Source organism: Lissotriton vulgaris, chromosome 3_1, assembly GCF_964263255.1.
Source record: "Lissotriton vulgaris chromosome 3_1, aLisVul1.2, whole genome shotgun sequence".
NCBI lineage: Eukaryota > Metazoa > Chordata > Amphibia > Caudata > Salamandridae > Lissotriton > Lissotriton vulgaris.
Window position 1 is genome coordinate 1,705,288,292 of NC_141689.1, and position 20,549 is coordinate 1,705,308,840.

The 20,549-nt window shown below is 41.5% G+C and overlaps 1 protein-coding gene across 2 annotated transcripts in view; it reads right to left on the minus strand.

Annotated features, from left to right (window-relative positions):
• Window positions 1-200: 200 nt before the first annotated feature.
• The window catches only part of PCDH10 (protocadherin 10), a 72,598-nt gene continuing 52,249 nt past the window's right edge, over window positions 201-20,549 (minus strand). For both annotated transcript variants that reach the window (XM_086962158.1, XM_086962157.1), the window contains one exon: window positions 201-1,510. In XM_086962158.1, the coding sequence (XP_086818284.1) occupies window positions 1,491-1,510 (20 nt within the window). In that variant the 3' untranslated portion in view covers window positions 201-1,490. The remainder of the gene's footprint in view (window positions 1,511-20,549) is intronic.

The following is a 20,549-nucleotide window of genomic DNA, read 5'->3' on the forward strand; positions in this document are numbered from 1 at the left end:
TCAAAACGCACTTTGAATTATGAAAAAATAAAAGAAAAAATTCACCAGCTTTAATATTTTTTCAGTGATGCCTAAAATTTGGTTTACATAAATGTAAAGTTAAACTGTACGTTGTCTATATGGATAACTTTCTCTTTTTATGGAGCAGCTATTTTACTTACATTTTAAAACCATGGAAAAAATATTTTCATAGACACAGGTAATATTGAAGTGTTTAATAATGTGCCATGTTGCTAAGCTGAAACTTCCTTTGTGTAAAAAAAATGGATTGGAAAACATTATACCATATGATCTCTCCACTATCAAAAACATTTCTAGCCAGGATTAGAAGATATATTATATATTTAAGTTTCCACAAAACTATGCTAAAGAAAGGTACGTTTAAGTTATATGTTCTGGGGCATTATTTAAAATAGTACTCTTCAGTTATATATCTTACATTGCAAACTGTACACATACCCAGTGTTGTTTTGAACAACATAAGCAGGTGAGTTCGTAGATCATTTTTAAAAAAACGTGAATGCCATCGTGAACTAAAATCCACAGCAAGAGTCAAAATAATGGAGATTGTAAGATTCCTTGATAGTACATAGTGCTAAATCTGGTAGTATTGAGAGCTGCATCTTTGGCATTGAAAAATCTGTACAACTATTAAACAAAGTGTTGTAGTTTATACAGCTTCGACTTCCTGTTTTCTTCTAATACAAGGACAAAAACAAACTGACCCTGAATGGAAAATGGGCATTAATGACGCTCTGCTATTTGCCAAGGATATCCTGGGTGCTCCTGTTTATTTTGTTACTTGAGAGTGTGGTGTGGGCTGTAGGCATCAATATATAAAATCAACTAAGTTGTACACCTTTTCGGAAAATTATATATAATATATAATATATATATATATTTATATTTATTTAGAAGCTTTGAAATAGTACAGTAAACACTTTGAACACGGTGTATAAACTACAGAATGTCTTTGATATTTTGTGGGTCTGCAGATTAACAACATGTTTATGACCCACAGGTGAACGGAACATGACCACAATCTCTTGTAAAGTTTGAATAGTTTGGGAAACACTTGATCACACAAAAATTATATAAAAACAGTCAAGTTTAAAACAGTGATATTGCATTCAGAATGCACATAGTTCTTCCATCTGAACGGTTGGCTTCTTGTGGTGAATATAAACATCGAAAGGGCTCAGTGACATTTTGGAGAACGATATATAGTGCTGTAAACAGGCACACACTGATCGGGGAGGCAAGTTCGTTGGCCTCTTAAGTTTCCTTAGTTCCACACATATTTCAACTCATTTCTCAGGCCTGCTGAGAGCAATTAGGTCCAATCGTTGGCCGTGATGTCTCCAACAGCACACTAATCCTTCAAGTTAGAGAAAACTGGGTGGCCAAGATAATGAAGTTGAAAAGTTGATGCTTTTGTTGGTCGCCTTTTGTGCAAATCATGCTGCTTCTCGAAAGTCCTGCTCATTTGACTAGCATATCCTTTTCCGCGCTGTGGGGAAAAAATAGAGTGTTGTCAGCAAAATAACATCCTACTAATTATAAAAGGTTATGCTCATATGTCACCAAACGGATGTGTCACAAAACAGTCCAAATTAAAGCAACCTAATTATAAATGTGCTACCAAATCCATCTTATTGGCTGAATGTGTATATGTTAGCATTTTTTTTCTATCAGCAACACAGTTGAAGTTACATGTTTTTTACGAGCCTGTGTAAAATACATGCTAGAAAGTTACACATTAACTCTGGAGTTTTTTCTTCTAATTTTTTGGTCCTCATTCACGAAATTGGTTGTTGCGGAAGGGATCTCTGTCTAGAGCAAAACATTACTAAACCAGTCACATCTATTTACTCATCTATTCACGACAATGGATGCAATCGGACAGCTTAGATTTCTATGAGATTCAAGTCTACATAACCCACATCAGAACATGCAATGTAAACAAATAGAAACAAGTAAGACCTACAACTGAAATATCAAGATCACCTTGACCACTCAAGCAAACCTGTGGTTGTGCATTGTGCATCCTCTTACTGGTTACATGTCTGAATACGGAGGTAAAAACATACTTACCTGCAACAATATAGCCTCCACGTTATCGACAACCACTTAGTTGTCAAAGTAAGAAGATGCAGAGCTAAGAATACCTAATCTACACATGTCCATATATACTTTCATTAAAGAGATAGTGGTAGTTGATACTGTGTAGTACGTATTATTGCTGTTTGGTATTAAAACCTCAATAGTGTTGTACCAAGCTCCTCATACCATGATTTTACTATATGGGTTTATACCATGAGGATTATGGAAGACTGGAGCTTCAGCTGATTAGGAAAAGAAATGTTGAAATTAAGATATCTTTAAATAACATAATTGCTCTTTAAAAATACCTCAGTTTCTGAACTTAGCAGCTAGGATGCAGTGAAAATGCAATTTTACTAAAGGTATTTATTCTGTTAGCCACTTCGAGTTATCACCACCAGTGCAGAAGTGAGAAAGTCCTTAACCTATAATCTAAACTGCCATAACAGTTGAAGAGGTAAATACTGAAATTAAGGCAAATAATTACAGCACAGAAAAAAAGAATGATAGTTAGAGCATTAAAAACAAAATGGCCTTAATGTCAATAACCTCAAAATGCCTAGGGCAATTACAAGGCCCATTGGAAATTCTAAGATCCATTGAAGTATAACAGATTGGTTATTTTTCATTGGACCATTTTGACAGCTTAAAGCAGTAAAAATGATCTTGTAGAACTTCAGGAAGGGGACGGGGTGAGCAATTGCTGGAGGAATCGGACCATAAATGTCAATTTCTACAATAATTATTGTCTTATCATTTGAACCTCAGGGTTCCAAGTTTAACCTCTGTTAACAGCACCTCATAGAACAAAACAGATATATGTAACTCCAGAGGAGCAGGCTTGATGAGGGTTAAAATGTGAAAAGCTTACTTGCTTTAGTAAGTAGAAAAAAAGTGTGGCGGTGACTGTACAAATGGATTGCTTTGTAAAGTAAGCAAGTGTATGTAAGGATTGAATGTAGCTTAAAAATGATTTCCAAATATTAAATTTGAAAAACTATCATCAACAGTAGTAAAGTCTAGGCAAATTACCTTTCATCTGCATAATTTGTGTGCCAGTTTAAGTAGGGAAGGTTCTGGCATTCCAAATAAAATCAAAAGATCTCTTTGACTGGTCGAATTCAAAATAAATTCCTGATAAAGCTTAAGATATCAATCCAAATAATCTGTGACTTATCCTAAAACCCACATCCTATGTACAAATGTGTATTTATGTAGGATGGACGTATGCATTCCTTTTTTATCAAATTTGCACTTTCTGCAGGGCAAGTGCTACATATCATGTAAGTGCATGCTCTTCAGAGAGCAATATGGAAACAAGGAATGGCAGCTGTTGCTCAGAGTTTGTCTGTCGTGCTGCATGAACGTCTGCACTAACTCTTACTCCTATGTCTGCGTTTACTATCGCACATGATGAAGATGTCACTTCTAGAAGTAGATTAGCACTTCAAGACATAAGAGGACCTCCATCTACCTTCGGTACATTACAAACAGAAGTGAAAAAAGGTTGTGAAGCAAGACACCCATACATGTGCATCATCTACAGTGATTTGTATCTCTTTACATGTTTTCATGATGAGTATGAGGTGCTAATAAATAGATCATACTAATACCTAAAAAGAGTGTTCTGGCACTTCATATTCGTTTATGTTTAAAGAAGCAAGACAGGTAGAAAACAATTAAGATCTGTGTCAGCGATAATAAGTGTTCGCTGCTAATAAAAGTGCATACCATATAGGAATACGAGAGTGCCAGAGGTAGTAACAGATTGCCAAAATGTATGACATGGCAGGTGGTAAAAACATAACATTATGCATTGAGCATGGACGTTACTTTAAAGAACAAGCATTGGCAATGCCTATATGTCTGGCTTTAAAGGAATGTAGTGTGGTAATGTGAAGCATTTCAAGTAAATAGCATGTGAATGGATATCATATTGCATAGAAGCAAAGATCGGTAGAATAATACTTGTGTAAGTTAAAATCCCAGGCGAGAGTTGTACTATCAAGCAGGCCGAAACATACATGTAGGTTAAGGACTACCCACCTCCCATCTGTCCTGCTGGAGGCACAAAACACAATGAATTATCTAGTTATCTAAAACACTCTTATGGAAGTATAATGTCATGTGTGTGCCCCTGAAAGATCAAGGTCAGGCAGCTGGGTAAATAAACAAAAAAAAAATTAACACAACTGTGAGAGAGCGCAATTTGAATGCAAAGTACATAGTAACCATATCTAGACGTATATGTTATAAACGTAGGAATGAAACGTATATCGTAATGTAAAGTTGGCGACTATAGTATAAAGGCCAATGAATGTGATAACATGGTATAGGAAATGTAAATGTATTCACATGTTAAAATGCATTAGATTTAGAAGACCCGTATACATGATGGGTATATATATAGAAATGTGTAGAAATGCTTAGGAAATATCGAACGTGCACAGTAGAATTCGTGTACGTGTGTAACTTTAAACGTGTGTAACTTTAAATTGGAGAAGCGGCGAGAAATGTAACGTGGAAAGACGTAAACGTGGAGAAACGTGGATAAATGTATAAGAGAACTCACATAAAGATGTAACCAAGGAAAATGCATAAGTTATATTCTATACAGTCGTATTCTATGTATTACTTATATTTGATGTAGAATGTATTTATGTATAACTAGGGTTTTTGCTGAAGTACGAATATATAAAATGTATGCTAAAGGTTATGCTGTGTAGAGGGTTTCTGTAGGAATGCTGGAAGAGTTTAGGTCATTTGTGTTTGTAACCTAGCTGACCAAGAGTTCGAAGGAGCATAGTCACATGAATGTAATTTAGAGGGCTTGTGAAGGTCGTAAATAGCTTGAAGTGGACATGAGAGCCGAGAAGTCTAGCACTTGTTAGATTTAAGGTGACAATGCCGGACGGAGCTTATTGCTCGAACGTGAGGAGAGACACTTTGAATGTAGACTATGTTTTGACAAGACCATTCACAGGACCTAGCAGGGTCAAGTTAAGAGACATAGAGTTAAGGCCTTGTCTAAGTTTCTATGTTACATGATCTGAAAGAATCGATAAATGTCGACGATGAAATGATGAAGATGACATCCAAAGGAGAAGGGTCAACTTAACGGACGACGCAAGGAGTGGACCAATGGAAGAAGCAGGAAGTTGACATCATCGGGGAAAGTCCGTGGTGGGCGTCAAGGGGCGTTCCACCCACACGGTGATTGTGTATTTTAGGGACAGCACCCCGGGGAGGAGAGAGCAATCAGGGAAGAACCATCAGCGTAGCAATTGGGAGATTAGGAACAGCGAGACGAATTGCAAAGGCAAAGGCAAGGGTAGATGCCTTGAGCAGATGCGCTGAAACATCAGAGCGCAAGGGAGCAGTAGGCCGAGGACCCTTTAGAGAGCGGATGGGTAGGCAGATAGGGTACTGCTTTTGAAACTTAAGATTTCCTTTAGAGGCTAAAGAGAGTTTGAACTTCTTTGGAAGTCAAACTGCTGACACCTTTTTAGGGAAGAAACTTGCGAAGTAGGGTTGTCACATAGCATAGAGTAGGGACAGTTTTAACTCGATTATTGTTTTTGTCTTACTGCAGATGACGCAGAGGGAACCACTTCACACCGAAGCTTAAAGCGACTGATATTTTAATTGATTTTGTATTTTGTATACTTTGAGATCTTATCCTGAGTGGATTGTAACGCATTTAAATTCAACCTTATATAAACTCTTAAAACTTCATCAGTTGTAAGTGGTTCTTCAGAGTGGCGTCAATTAATGGGGTTTGTCTGACCAATGTGGGGGTGGTCCTTTCCTCAATGACAGATACGAGCGGTCCAAAACAGATGAATGGGATTCTTTATTAAATTTATCATAATCATAAATTGATATCAAAATCTCATTCCCCGCAGTTGGTAGCAGAGGATGGTTATCTTCTTGAGGAAGACGACCTAGGCCAGGTTAGTTTACCCCAAGGTCCCTAGTCATCGTCGACCAGAAGAAGAATTGCAGCCGAAGACGGTGCTGACGGTGCATCGAGAGAAAAGCAGCAGAGTCGGTCGAGAGTGAGTATAAGGGTCATGCGTTGTAAGATTGCGGTGTTTTATGTTGTTCCTGTGTTGTAATGTCAAGCGGAGTTGAATGCCTGTAGTGTGATTGAGGGAAGGTTGTGAGCGCGCGCAACCGGATGAAATCTTATGTCCAGAGGGCTTAAGTGGTTCGGGTGTATCGAACACCCAGAGTAATTTGTCTACCATTGAAAGGGGGTCATGAGGTACCATTGATTTCCCGACAGACCGATGATAGGGGGAGCGTATGTGTGAGTGAATGAGTAGCGGACGCTGGTCGTACGTTTACTGTGTGTAAGTAACCTATCAGTTGAGGCAAGTGTCCGACCGTAAGAGGAAAGACGCTGTGCCAGTTGAGGTAGAAATTACAGTTAGACTGTGGCCGTACAGTCAGAGAAAAGTGATCGCTTGGACGGAAGTAGTCATTTTTCAATGTATGAATGAAAACGCATATGAAATCGTGAGACGAGTTGAGGAACGAGGGAAGCTGCTGAAGAAGAGAGAAGTGACGTCAGCGTAGAGCCGCGCTGAGATTGGTCGGTTAGTGTAGAACCGTGCTGGGATAGGCTGATTAGCGAGAGTCGTACAGGGATTGGTGGTTGTTATCAAGTACGCAAATAAGTAAGAAATATCGTACGTTATTAAAATGAAGTGTTTTAAGGGTTTAGGAAAAATCTTTAAAAAGAAAAGGAGAAATTTGTATGCCGGAGAAGAAGCTCCACCAGAAGGCACACCTGCATATCATATGGCAGTAAATGTAGGCCTACACTCGATATTATGGATTTCCGAGTGGCACAGGCTAACCGAAGGGCAAAAAGAACTAGCGTTTCCAAGATTCGGAACGTTTAAATTAGAAGTATTGAATCAACTGAAAGCGACGATGCTTTCAATGAGACCTCTACCAAGGCCAACACAATTTGAAGCTCTTGGTGTGTGGTTTAGAACAGCACACGAAAGGGGCGTAAAGAGGCGACAAGAAAGAGTGAGGAGATCGGTAAAAGCAGTGCAGGATGCTAAATGGGACGATGAAGCTAAGAAATGGAGGGTACAGAAGGTAGAAGCGGACAAACTGTTCACCATGATAGAGGCTACGGGAGAAAGGAAACCTCTAGAACAAGTGGATGAGGAAAGCGAGTCGGAGGAGGATCTAATAGAAAGGCTATTAACAGATAGACCACCTCCATACAGCGGTGAACTTGCGAGTCCCATATTACCACAAACGGACGGAACTAGGTGGGGGGAATATAAGTCGATCCCAGTAACAGAATGGGACGCTACTAAGACTGTAGAAATACCCCAAGCTAGTCCTGAACAGAGAGTAGTGGGAAGATTTGTGGTCCAGAAGGTGCCGGAGACGCAATGCGCTAGGTCATACCAAATGCCGGACGCTTTGCAGGTCCCGGTCACCATAGGCCCTATTGTGTCAATCTATAACCCAGAAGGGGTCCAGCAGGAGGAACAGGCACGATGGGACAATGAAAGAGCAGAAGAGGAGAATAGGAATGCCACAATGAATTCCCACAGGCAAATACGAGCACCAATAAGTCGGAGTACCCCATTAGATTCCGCAACGGGTCCCAGGGTAGAACAGGGAGGTCGAAGAGGGCCAATGGATTTGAGGGGTCCTAAACCGAAAACCCATAAGGAATTAAGGGAATACCTGAGAGAATGGGACGCGGCCGAAGAAGCTCGGAATAAAAGTTTAGAAACGGGATCCGAGTGGAGAGAGCAGGATAACAGGATTCTCTCTCATTGTGGAGCTGGCGAAAGCAGCCCCGAGTGGGAGAGAGGAAGCCAAGAGAGCAGAAGGGATACTTATCCTACTGATAACAGCAACAGGCTAATGTGCGAAGACAGAAGTGCAGGGTGTGGCGAAGTGCCTCGCGTCACCTTCAGTGAAGGAGAACGTAGAACACAGGAGTACCAGAATACCTTTAGGTGCACACACCATGCCCCAGGTGAGAATGTGAGACATTGGAGTCACGGAAACATGGAGAGTCGCGAAGCGTCTCGACATGCATCCGGGGATAGTGGAAGGAGTCATGAGAATTTAGGGAGTCGCGAAACGTCTCGCCATGCATCCGGTGATCACGAAAGAGATCATGGGAACACGGAAGACCGGCGAGGGCCTTTCATTTTATTAAGCGACACCAGACAACAAGCGAGTTATAATGGGTTAGAACCGAACGGTGGATCCTATCTCACATCTGGAGAAACCGAGCCTAAAAATCGGAACATAGGGTTGGGGGACGGAGCATTATTCCACCATACCCCACGTGGAGATGGAAAGGCTTGGGATCTAGAAGGGTGGGAACGAAAAGATGGAAGGAAGACTCCTCATAACTCACCTGTGCTCAGGCGTAGGGCGCATAGTGGAAGTGAGAGGGATATGAGAGAGGAACATAGAACTGAAATGCTGAAAGCTGAAATAAAAGCAAAACGGCTAGACGTGATGAGTTTGAAGGCAGATCTGGATGAGTTGATTGATGGCACAGTGGCACTAGAGAGATTAGACTCGTATACACCAGATGAGATACTGTTTCTATCCAAAGATATTACTCGAAGAGCGAGGACAGTTCATGAGAACTTAACAAATTTAGCAAACAGGTACATGGTAGACCTGTCACGAACTAAGGCTTTACAGAGTAACCATAGGCTAACTTGCACGGATCAGGATTTAGATGATCGCAGAACGATCGCGCTGAAAGTACACATAAGGGAATTGATCGTAAGTATCAGAATATGGAGAGATCTAGATAGATGGGAGGAAAGATGGTCCAGAAAGGGCTCTGTTAGACGGAGTGTACTTGAGGGCTCCCAGGACACAGGCTTGATGCGAATGGAAGCCTTCCCTTTGCGAGAAATCGCGAATGGAAGCTACGTTCATGTGCCCTGGAGTAGGGGGGATTTGGCGGCATTCACCAATTCCTTCCCAAAGCTTAGAGATAATCCTGTCGAGTGGTATAAGCAGGTAGAAAGATTCGTGAAGATCTCGAAGGTACTGTGGATCGATTTGAACACACTGTTCGATATCGTAGTACCCGGAGACTTGTGGACGGCGTGCAAGCTTAGTGTTGAATGGCCCACTTGTGAGCCATCAAGAGACGCCAGGACGAATGGTCCATCTGATAGAGTCATGGAAAAATACGAGAGAGTAATAACATGGCTAAAAGAGAAAGTGCCGGTGCAAGACATAGACTGGGTAAAGATAGATCGAACTACTCAGGAGCCGAAAGAGACAGTGCATGAGTTTTACGAGCGATTGCTGAAAGCATTCAAGCAATACAGCGGGTTAGATGTGATGGATCCCAAGGACATAGGACAGTTTGTTTCAAAGTTTGTCCTCGGATTGAGACCAGAAATATGCCTAATGATCCAACAGCATCTGATCTGTTGGCAGAACAAACCTTTAGATGAGATTCTGAGATACGCAAGGTATTGTAGTGACGAGATAGACTCAAAGGCAAAGAAGCTTAAAGAAAAATTAATGCTAGTGCAAATGCAAGCTGCTGGAAAGGATAAACCGCGGCAGCAGGGAACAGGGACGCAGGCAAAGAAACAGAATAATCAGAGCAGAGACGAGGAAGAAAGACCGAGACCGAGAATGGATATCGCGACACTGAAAAAGACGACGAGATGCCATCAGTGTAATGAGGTGGGACACTGGCGACGCGAGTGTCCTTACAATGTTGAGTCAGGGGAATTAGAGCAGGAGGAGGAAGAGGTCCAGAACAACGTGGTTAAGGGAGCCATAGTCCCGAAGGGCAGGTTTGTCAAAGGGGGGACTCAGACTCCTCGAGCCCCGTTTCCTCAACCACCTCGCATCACAAACGGAGGGAAAACCTACAGACAGATGCCGTTGTTTGTAGGAGGAGAGGAGTGTTACTACGTGGACCCACTTACAGGGCAGAGGGCGAATAGGGAGGAAGATTGTACACTAGGAGCCGCCTTGGAAGTAGATCAGAGAGGTCCATACGTAGAGGCGGAAATAGCGGGATGTCCTACAACCTTTTTGGTAGATACAGGGGCCACTCGATCCACGTTAAGATCTGCGGTAGTCCCGGGTCTGCCAATATCAGGAGAAACGGTTCAGGTGGTAGGAGTTGCGAACAAAAGGATGACGAATCCCTTGACCGAACCAGTGTCAGTAAGGATAGGGAATTACAGTGACGAACATCAGTTTGTGATCTGCGATTCTAGTCCTGTGTGCTTATTAGGGAGAGATTTGCTGTGCAAACTAAATTGCACGATACATTGCACACCTGAGGGAGTAGAAGTGCAGACCAATGATGAGGACGCTGATTTTAAAGTTGTAAACTCAAGGGAATGTGTGGAACTTTATCCTACCTTAACAGTGGAGGAGCTTCCACAAGACTTGAGAGAGAAAGTCTCAGCTGAGGTATGGGATTTTACTGGGGAAGAAATTGGATTGATCAAGGGAGTGGAACCGGTAAAAATCTTGGTAAGACCCCATGCTGAGTATCCAAGAACACCACAGTATAAGTTAACGCCAGAAACGATTGCAGGAATAAAGCCTGTGATCGAATCCATGATTAAACAGGGAATATTGAAGGAGATCGTGGGAAGTCCATGCAACTCCCCGATCATGGGTTTGCAGAAACCTAGTGGAAAATACAGGATAGTGCAGGATCTTCGAAAGATTAATAACATTGTTGTCTCATGTTGTCCAGTGGTACCGAATCCATCAGTGATATTATTCCAGATACCGTTCCAAGCTGAATGGTTTACCGTGATAGATTTGTGCCAGGCTTTCTTTTCGATACCGTTAGATGAAGAGAGCCAATATCTTTTCGCTTTCAAGCTGGAAGATCGCGTCCTAACATGGTGTCGTATCCCTCAGGGGTATAAGGAGAGCCCATCGATCTTTAACCAGTTATTGAAACGAAATCTTGAGAGTCTAGTACTGCCCAAGAATTCAGTTCTAGTCCAGTACATAGACGACCTCCTAGTTGCGTCAGAAACTGAGGAAGCTTGCAGAGAAGACACCATCACCTTGTTAAATCACTTGGCCGAGAACGGACACAAGGTGTCTCCAAGTAAATTGCAATATTGTAAGACTGAGGTGCAATACTTGGGCCACAGGATTGAAAAAGGAAAGCGGAAGGTGTCTCCAGACAGAATAGAGGCGATTATGAAAATGAACGCGCCTACAACACAAAGAGAAGTCAGGATGTTTCTAGGCATGGTCGGTTACTGTCGACAGTGGATAGCCAACTTCTCACTGAAGGCAAAACCGTTATTACAACTGACGCACAAAGGAGTAAGTGATCCGGTACCATGGGACAAAGATTGTTTGATGGCGTTTTTGCAGCTGAGGGAGGACTTATGTCCTGCCCCGGCTTTAGGAATGCCGGATTATAAGAAACCTTTTTTGCTTTACTGCTGCGAGAGAGAGGGATGCGCTTTAGCGGTATTAGCACAGGTCCATGGAGATGCGCGCAGGCCAGTGGCGTATTTTTCGGCTACATTAGATCCAGTAGCCGCAGCGTTGCCCGGATGTCTCAAATCCGTAGCTGCAACGGGTGTCAGCATTGAAAGATCTGAAAGCGTAGTTATGGGTCATCAGTTAGAAGTGTATGTACCACATTCTGTAGAACTGTTAATGACCAGGACTAAGACTCAGCATCTGACGAATAGCAGGCTCACACGCTACGAGCAGGTCATACTGGCTGCCGAGAATGTGACCCTAAAGAGATGCTCTGTCTTGAATCCTGCAACTTTGATGCCACTTCCGAATGAAGTGGACGACGACAATTGTACAGAGCATGACTGCCTCGATGTGACTGAACTATGTACCAAACCGAGACCTGATATCGTAGATGAGCCATTGACAGACCCAGACGAAATTTTCTTCGTTGATGGTTCATGCGTAAGAAACGATGTCGGTCAGCTGAGAGCAGCTTATGCAGTATGCACGATTACCAGAGTTATAGAAGCCGCTTGCCTGGAAGGAGTACACTCCGCACAGGTAGCTGAAATTGTGGCTTTGACTCGTGCTTGCTTAGCAGGCGAAAGACTCCGAGTCACCATATACACTGATAGTCAGTATGGTTTCGGCGTAGTTCATGATTACGGGCAGTTGTGGTCTCAAAGAGGTTACATGACCTCCTCGGGTTCTCCTATTAGGAATGGAGAATTCGTGAAACTTCTGTTAGAGGCTTTGCAGAAACCTATGGCCATAGCTGTGGTCAAATGTGTAGCACATACCAAAAATACGGATTTTGTATCACTAGGAAATAAATATGCAGATGAAGTAGCGCGTTACTGCGCAGAGCAGGGATATTCTCACACTGATGCAAAAGTGGGGGGAATCCAGGAAAGAACTGAATTGACCATGTTGTTAGACACGGTGGATACGTGGGATGAATTGAGAGCAGTACAGGAAAATGCACCAGATGATGAGAAAAAGGGCTGGGAAACAGCAGGGTGCGAAAAAAGTGAGATGAACTTTTGGGTTTCTGCCGACGGAAGGGCAGTATTACCAAATGAACTCATTAGTCCAATGGCAAGGAAATTGCATGGATCAGCACACATAGGAAGAGATGCTATGGTGAGAGTATTCAGACAAACGTGGTTTAACCCTAAATTTAGAGTAGCGGCAGAAGCAGTGTGTCAGCGATGTACGATCTGTCAGCAACTAAATGTGGGAAAGAGAACACCAGTTACCTTGAGTCACATAGGAAGGTCTGGGGGGCCTTTCAATAGGATGCAGATTGACTTCATAGAAATGCCTCCATGCAACAGACTCAGATACGTGCTAGTGATTGTTTGCATATTTTCTAGATGGGTTGAGGCTTACCCTACACGTAGGTGCGATACACTTACAGTAGCAAAATTGTTACTTAGAGAGCTGATACCGAGGTTTGGGGTGCCATCCTCTTTGGAATCGGACAGAGGAACTCATTTCAATAGCGAAGTGGTGAAGATGCTGTGTTCAGCTTTGAATATCGATCAGAAGTTACACTGCAGCTATCGACCAGAAGCTTCAGGGATCGTAGAGCAAATTAACAGTACTATCAAGTCCAGACTGGCTAAAGTTTGTTCATCGACATCCCTGAGTTGGCCAGACGCACTTCCAGTAGTTCTCATGAGTATACGTAGCACACCTGATAGAAGAACAGGCCTCTCTCCACATGAAGTGCTAATGGGGAGAGCTATGAGATTGCCATCGGTTCCGACTGCAGCGCTAGTGAACATCACAGACGATTTGATCTTGGACTACTGCAAGGGACTATCTGATGCCGTAAATTCTGTGTCCCTCCAGGTCCAGGCTGCAGAGGTTCCATCAGTACAAGACTTGTGCCATGACCTGAGTCCAGGAGACTGGGTCCTGGTGAAGAAACATGTCAGGAAGAACTGCTTAGACGTGCGTTGGCGAGGACCGTTTCAAGTCATACTTGTAACGAATACCGCAGTGAAGTGTGGAGGTCTGCCAAACTGGATACATGCCTCACACACCCGAAGAGTGCCAACACCTCCAGAAGACACAGCTCCTCTCTCGGATGAGAATCCGGCGGGAAGCGGAGAAGCCATAGAGGGGGAAAGCCAAGCTGTGGAGGTGATCGAAGAAGCTGAAACTGTGTTGGAACAGGGCGACGAAGGTCAGGACACGAGTGGGACCGAAGTTGCCTCAGGGGAAGAAAGTAATTGGGAATCCGACACAGATATCGAGCAGACTGAGAGTGACCAAGAGACAGGTCCTGGAACAAGGAGCGGAAAGACGGAAAGCAACGAAGCCAGTTGGCCGGAGAGAAGGAAAAGGCCAAGTTCGGAAAGGAAAAAGAAAAGAACTCTTGCCCCGATCGCTGAAGAAGCGGACCAGGAGGAAGAAACGACAGATTCAGGAACTGAGAGTCCACGGAGATCAAGAAGGGTACGTGTGCCCTGCAGAAGGTACGCCACCCCAGAGTGGACTTATCTAGCAGATGTATTGGGGACAGAAATCTGGGAGAGTGAAGAGCGTGAAAGTAACCACTCTCGATCCAGTTGTGACAGTGGAGATATGGATGTTGGCGCCTGGACTCGAGACTGAGGGGTTACTGACTTTCACACTTCCCATACCCCCACGTTTGAGTAAAATTCAAGATCTAGTGCTAAAAAGATTACAATTTCCAACAGTTGGTCAGCAAATGACAGAAGAAGAAGAAAAAGTTATTCGCTTTGAACTATTAATTATTGTTGTGAAAGCTGCAGGTCCGAAAATAATTGTTGATGCATAAAAGACTTTTTGTACTTATGTTATAAAGAAGAAGATAACCTAGCGCCGAGTGGAATGAAGAATAAAATTAGGGATTACATTTAGAGGACGGAGAAGGGCTAGGGTTGTCTGCTGCTAAGAAGAGAAAAAGACATTGTTGCGAAAGATACCTGTTAATAAAAAGCACTTTAAAAGACTGTGAAAGCAAACAAGCAACCAAAGACTGGAAAGAGAACTTTCGCTAGAGAACGAGGTACGCTGTTTTGATAACATGGAGAACGGCAACCCAAACAGAAAAGCTAGATGTATAGTAGGTACACTTATAGCAATAGTGATATTTCTCATAATCATAGTAGTAACGATATCTTACATGACAGGACATGAGAATGATAAAAGAATAGCAAATGTAAAAATTGTAACGACTTTGAAACCTGCTCTCGTGGGGAAGAAGGAGGAGAGCATTGTTACACGTGAAAAAGCGTTACTTGCAGGTGAAGCTCGTAGATTACACATAGATGAGTCACAGGGAAACTTTAGGTCAAATGCATATGCCAAATTATTGTACGAATATATCGATGCCATGGAGGCAAAAGATTGCTACGTTTGTATGCAATTGCCGGCTTCTGTAGACGAAGGCATTAGATATCACCATCTCCCATTGACTTATGGGATAACATGTAGTTTACTGCTTAGTATATTTTATGGAAGAGAAGGGTTTGAGTACTACTTTTCAAATTATGATTCGGTACTGCCTGAAGTTCCGAATTATAAGCAAATGAATAAGTGGGACTACTACAAAAAGGAAGATAGACTAGCCAAATTCTTTCTTCCTTGGGATACATTAGATACATCGTATGCACGTAGAAATAATCTGACTTGTAAAGTTTCAGACGTAGAGAAAAGGTTTATAGCACAAGTAGATGATCGATGCAGACGGCAGAAGATTCTAAAAATGTCAGGACAATGGAAAATAGACTGGACCGAAGAAGAGAAGGCACATAAAAAGAAAGGTAGTAATGGTCCAATAGCATTGGATAGAACGCAGAAGGGAAAGTTATGTTTAACTCGAAGCAAAACGTATTATGAGAGTGAATTTGTAGGTGAAGTTAGTTGTGAGCACTCTTTTAGGTTAGAGCACTACACGAAGGATTTTATGAAAGGGATGCAAGCTATTCCGAATGTGTATTTTGTATGTGGGAGAAATGCCTATGTAAAACTTCCAGATAATTGGTATGGTTCGTGTTACTTGGCAATTGTCTTCCCCAAAATATATCATGCAAAGGATTTGGCGATCATAGAAGGAAAGTCTTCGAGGAGAACGAAAAGGGAAGTAGGAGATGCAGAAGTAGTAGGAGATGTATTTGGAGCGATGTTTCCGTTGTTAGGTTTGATTCTTAACGATGTTAAGATTAGAAGGTTAGCGACAGTCGTGGATAGATTGTCTGCCAGCACTGCAAGATCATTGATGTTAGTAGAGGGTGAAATGCAGTCGATTAGAGCAATGGTTTTACAGAACAGACTTGCTTTAGATGTAATATTAGCAAAAGAAGGCGGAGTTTGTAAAGCTTTGAAAGTTCAGGAATGTTGTACTTATATTCCTGATAATTCAAAACCACTTGAGAAAGTCATACAGAACATTACACAGATTCATCAAGAAATTGAAGATTTATCAAAAATAAATGTTTGGGAAAAAGTAGGAAATGGAGTGGGAAAGGTTGGAAGTTGGTTTGCTAATCTAGGGCAAAATATAGTTTGGTATATTTTAAAGCCTGTATTAATAGTATTAATCTGTATAATTTCATTATTAGGATTAGTAAAATTGTATAAATGGTATAGGTCGAACCAGTTACGAAGATCGATGAGAGACCAAGAAAGGAGACTAGCTGTTCTACAAGATCAACAGTATAAGAGTCTGAGAACACTTGAATCGATAAAAAGAGGAACTGATGTAACTAGTTCGGTATAAGTGATGTATTCAAATTGCTTTTAGTGATGACTCCTAAAAGTCATCAAAGGGGGGAACTGAGAGAGCGCAATTTGAATGCAAAGTACATAGTAACCATATCTAGACGTATATGTTATAAACGTAGGAATGAAACGTATATCGTAATGTAAAGTTGGCGACTATAGTATAAAGGCCAATGAATGTGATAACATGGTATAGGAAATGTAAATGTATTCACATGTTAAAATGCATTAGATTTAGAAGACCCGTATACATGATGGGTATATATATAGAAATGTGTAGAAATGCTTAGGAAATATCGAACGTGCACAGTAGAATTCGTGTACGTGTGTAACTTTAAACGTGTGTAACTTTAAATTGGAGAAGCGGCGAGAAATGTAACGTGGAAAGACGTAAACGTGGAGAAACGTGGATAAATGTATAAGAGAACTCACATAAAGATGTAACCAAGGAAAATGCATAAGTTATATTCTATACAGTCGTATTCTATGTATTACTTATATTTGATGTAGAATGTATTTATGTATAACTAGGGTTTTTGCTGAAGTACGAATATATAAAATGTATGCTAAAGGTTATGCTGTGTAGAGGGTTTCTGTAGGAATGCTGGAAGAGTTTAGGTCATTTGTGTTTGTAACCTAGCTGACCAAGAGTTCGAAGGAGCATAGTCACATGAATGTAATTTAGAGGGCTTGTGAAGGTCGTAAATAGCTTGAAGTGGACATGAGAGCCGAGAAGTCTAGCACTTGTTAGATTTAAGGTGACAATGCCGGACGGAGCTTATTGCTCGAACGTGAGGAGAGACACTTTGAATGTAGACTATGTTTTGACAAGACCATTCACAGGACCTAGCAGGGTCAAGTTAAGAGACATAGAGTTAAGGCCTTGTCTAAGTTTCTATGTTACATGATCTGAAAGAATCGATAAATGTCGACGATGAAATGATGAAGATGACATCCAAAGGAGAAGGGTCAACTTAACGGACGACGCAAGGAGTGGACCAATGGAAGAAGCAGGAAGTTGACATCATCGGGGAAAGTCCGTGGTGGGCGTCAAGGGGCGTTCCACCCACACGGTGATTGTGTATTTTAGGGACAGCACCCCGGGGAGGAGAGAGCAATCAGGGAAGAACCATCAGCGTAGCAATTGGGAGATTAGGAACAGCGAGACGAATTGCAAAGGCAAAGGCAAGGGTAGATGCCTTGAGCAGATGCGCTGAAACATCAGAGCGCAAGGGAGCAGTAGGCCGAGGACCCTTTAGAGAGCGGATGGGTAGGCAGATAGGGTACTGCTTTTGAAACTTAAGATTTCCTTTAGAGGCTAAAGAGAGTTTGAACTTCTTTGGAAGTCAAACTGCTGACACCTTTTTAGGGAAGAAACTTGCGAAGTAGGGTTGTCACATAGCATAGAGTAGGGACAGTTTTAACTCGATTATTGTTTTTGTCTTACTGCAGATGACGCAGAGGGAACCACTTCACACCGAAGCTTAAAGCGACTGATATTTTAATTGATTTTGTATTTTGTATACTTTGAGATCTTATCCTGAGTGGATTGTAACGCATTTAAATTCAACCTTATATAAACTCTTAAAACTTCATCAGTTGTAAGTGGTTCTTCAGAGTGGCGTCAATTAATGGGGTTTGTCTGACCAATGTGGGGGTGGTCCTTTCCTCAATGACAGATACGAGCGGTCCAAAACAGATGAATGGGATTCTTTATTAAATTTATCATAATCATAAATTGATATCAAAATCTCATTCCCCGCAACTGCGTACAAGGTGGGACTTTTCTGTGGAAGCAAACGACTTCTGCCCAATCAAAACATGTACTCCTGGTTTACAACATGTGGACAGAGTTAAAGCCCCTATCTAGTACTGCTCACAGAATTGTCTATCCTCAGCTGCACTGTCAAGCCAGATCATAAACAACTGCTACAGAAATGTGCACAGTTATGAACAGTGAGAGAAAGTTAACTAAACTGAAATAGTTTACTTGCGGCTGCTTCAAGAGCCTAATCTTAATCAAATAGATCCTCTCATCAAGAAAAGTAAGAAATATTGAAATCTTACTTGATCGAGAGAAGTTTCGAGAACAGTAAATGTACATGCCATTTTGGTCACTAGCGAATTCTTTTTTTTTATTAGTAATGATATCCGAGCAGTGTATGACCTAGCCACAACATTTCACATTTGAGTATTACATTGAGTACCCACCACACACAGAGGTTATGTGAAAATGATAGCTAGCGCTATATAAAACTTATAAATAAATGAAGTGGGGGAACTGTGAGCAAAAAATGTCAGACAGCTTGTGGCGTTGAACAATCTTTATTTCCCCTCTTCATGACTATATTGTCAAAGGGACTTCACAGGTTGAAGGGTAGTGGTATCTCATATATATGATGTAGCTTCCAGCTCCTACAGTGGCACCTTGCTAGAAGCAATTGTTGGAAGGGAGGCTAAGTTTAAATGTTTCTCTAATTATACATTTTCAGTCTGAACTTTTTTATTCAAATTAATTACTTATATTTTTTATTATTTTATTAAATATGTGGTTCTTTCTGTGTATCATTAATGAATCTTAACCAGCAAATCTATGTGTTGAATGCAGAGTCAGGGACATCATTCACATTTGCATGCAAACAAGTTAGCTAAAAACGTGGCCCACATTTCCAAATCAGGTCAGTCGTGAACTGTTAAAAACACACTGTATGTGTAATTCGCAAGGTATGAAATACTGCATGCATTCGTGCTTGCTGCAGGCAATGTTTGTGGTGATATCCGGGAAATCATCAGTAAACACCAGCCCATCTAGCAATAAAACAGACCCCCAAACTGCTAATTACCTGCCCACACATTGATCTGTCGGAGCAGCCCATCGGGAATTTTCTGATTGCCCAATAAGTCAGTCCAATATTAACTCACTATATCTGTAATATTTGGCTCCAAGACCTGCAAGCTCAGGCAGTGCACCAAAAGACCATGTGCTACAAGGAGCCATTCTATTAGTTGAGTTAGTCATTTTAAAGTTCAGCAAAACCTAGGAATCTGTGCACACAGAGCTATGCTGAGACTCCTCAACTAGCGTCAGGCTGCATCACAATTTAAACATCCACTGGCAAAGCCAATAATACTGAACCTTAATATGTTAAGGCCTTCAAACTGCATTAGTGCATGTGTGTCTTTTCATGCATTACCACTTTAAAGACAGATATTGTTTAGCCAGTGCTTGTTTTGCGTCAAGCAACTGGATTGTGCACCTATATGCACCTGGCTCTCTAGGTGCGTGTGGCAGCAGGATGCCCATTCTGAAGTATATTTAGAAGAATTGTTAACAATAGTGCTTGCGGACAGCTGTGCTGTTAAATCTGGCCTAATAAAAGCTGCTAACATAAAATCATTCAACTTGCAGAGAGACTGCTGTTCCCACATAGACTCATGTTCAATGCCCTACTTGAATAGAGGGGTCTTTGCGAAGAAGAAATATTTTAAAGCACTTACATTCTTAAGGACACCTCCATATTTTTCAACTTTATTCCGTGCTTCACAATTGACATTCCACTGACACTACTAGATCCGATAAGGGTTTATCTTCTTTATGGCTTTTGTACTGACCTTGGGATGTTGTTGCTAACCAATCGCAAACAATGTTTATTTTTTGTACGCATTTACAAAAGGTAAAAGGTTTTTTTCTGGATGTCTAATAGATGAGAAAACTATGCTGCCAGCTCAAAAAGAGATTCTATGAAAGCTCGCATTTATAAATGCAGTAAGTAGCCTAACACATTAGCACAAAATTCAAATGGAAACGCAATCACCACAAAAGTGAAATGAGAGAGGAATACGAAACAGCAGGTTCAAAGGAAAGGAGAAATAGAACAAAATGGAGAGAAACAATGTAAGTAAGAATGCGAGAAATAAAATAAGCAAGCTTTCTGTTTCTCGATGCAAGATATTTCTAGTGCTGCGACAATCAGTCTGAATAAAATGAAAACATTTTTGGTGCAGAAATGTTTATTCTGAAAGTTGTGTGACCTTTTGCTTTTTTGTCAGCTTCTCCTTCGATTTTTCAATCATCAACAGTCAGAGTAAATTGAGAACTGTTTGGAAAGCACGCACATGCATTCTAAACTCCATAGTTCAATACAGTTAAGTAACATTATAAATTGGAAAATTCCGTCAAAGGCAGCACAGCAATCTAT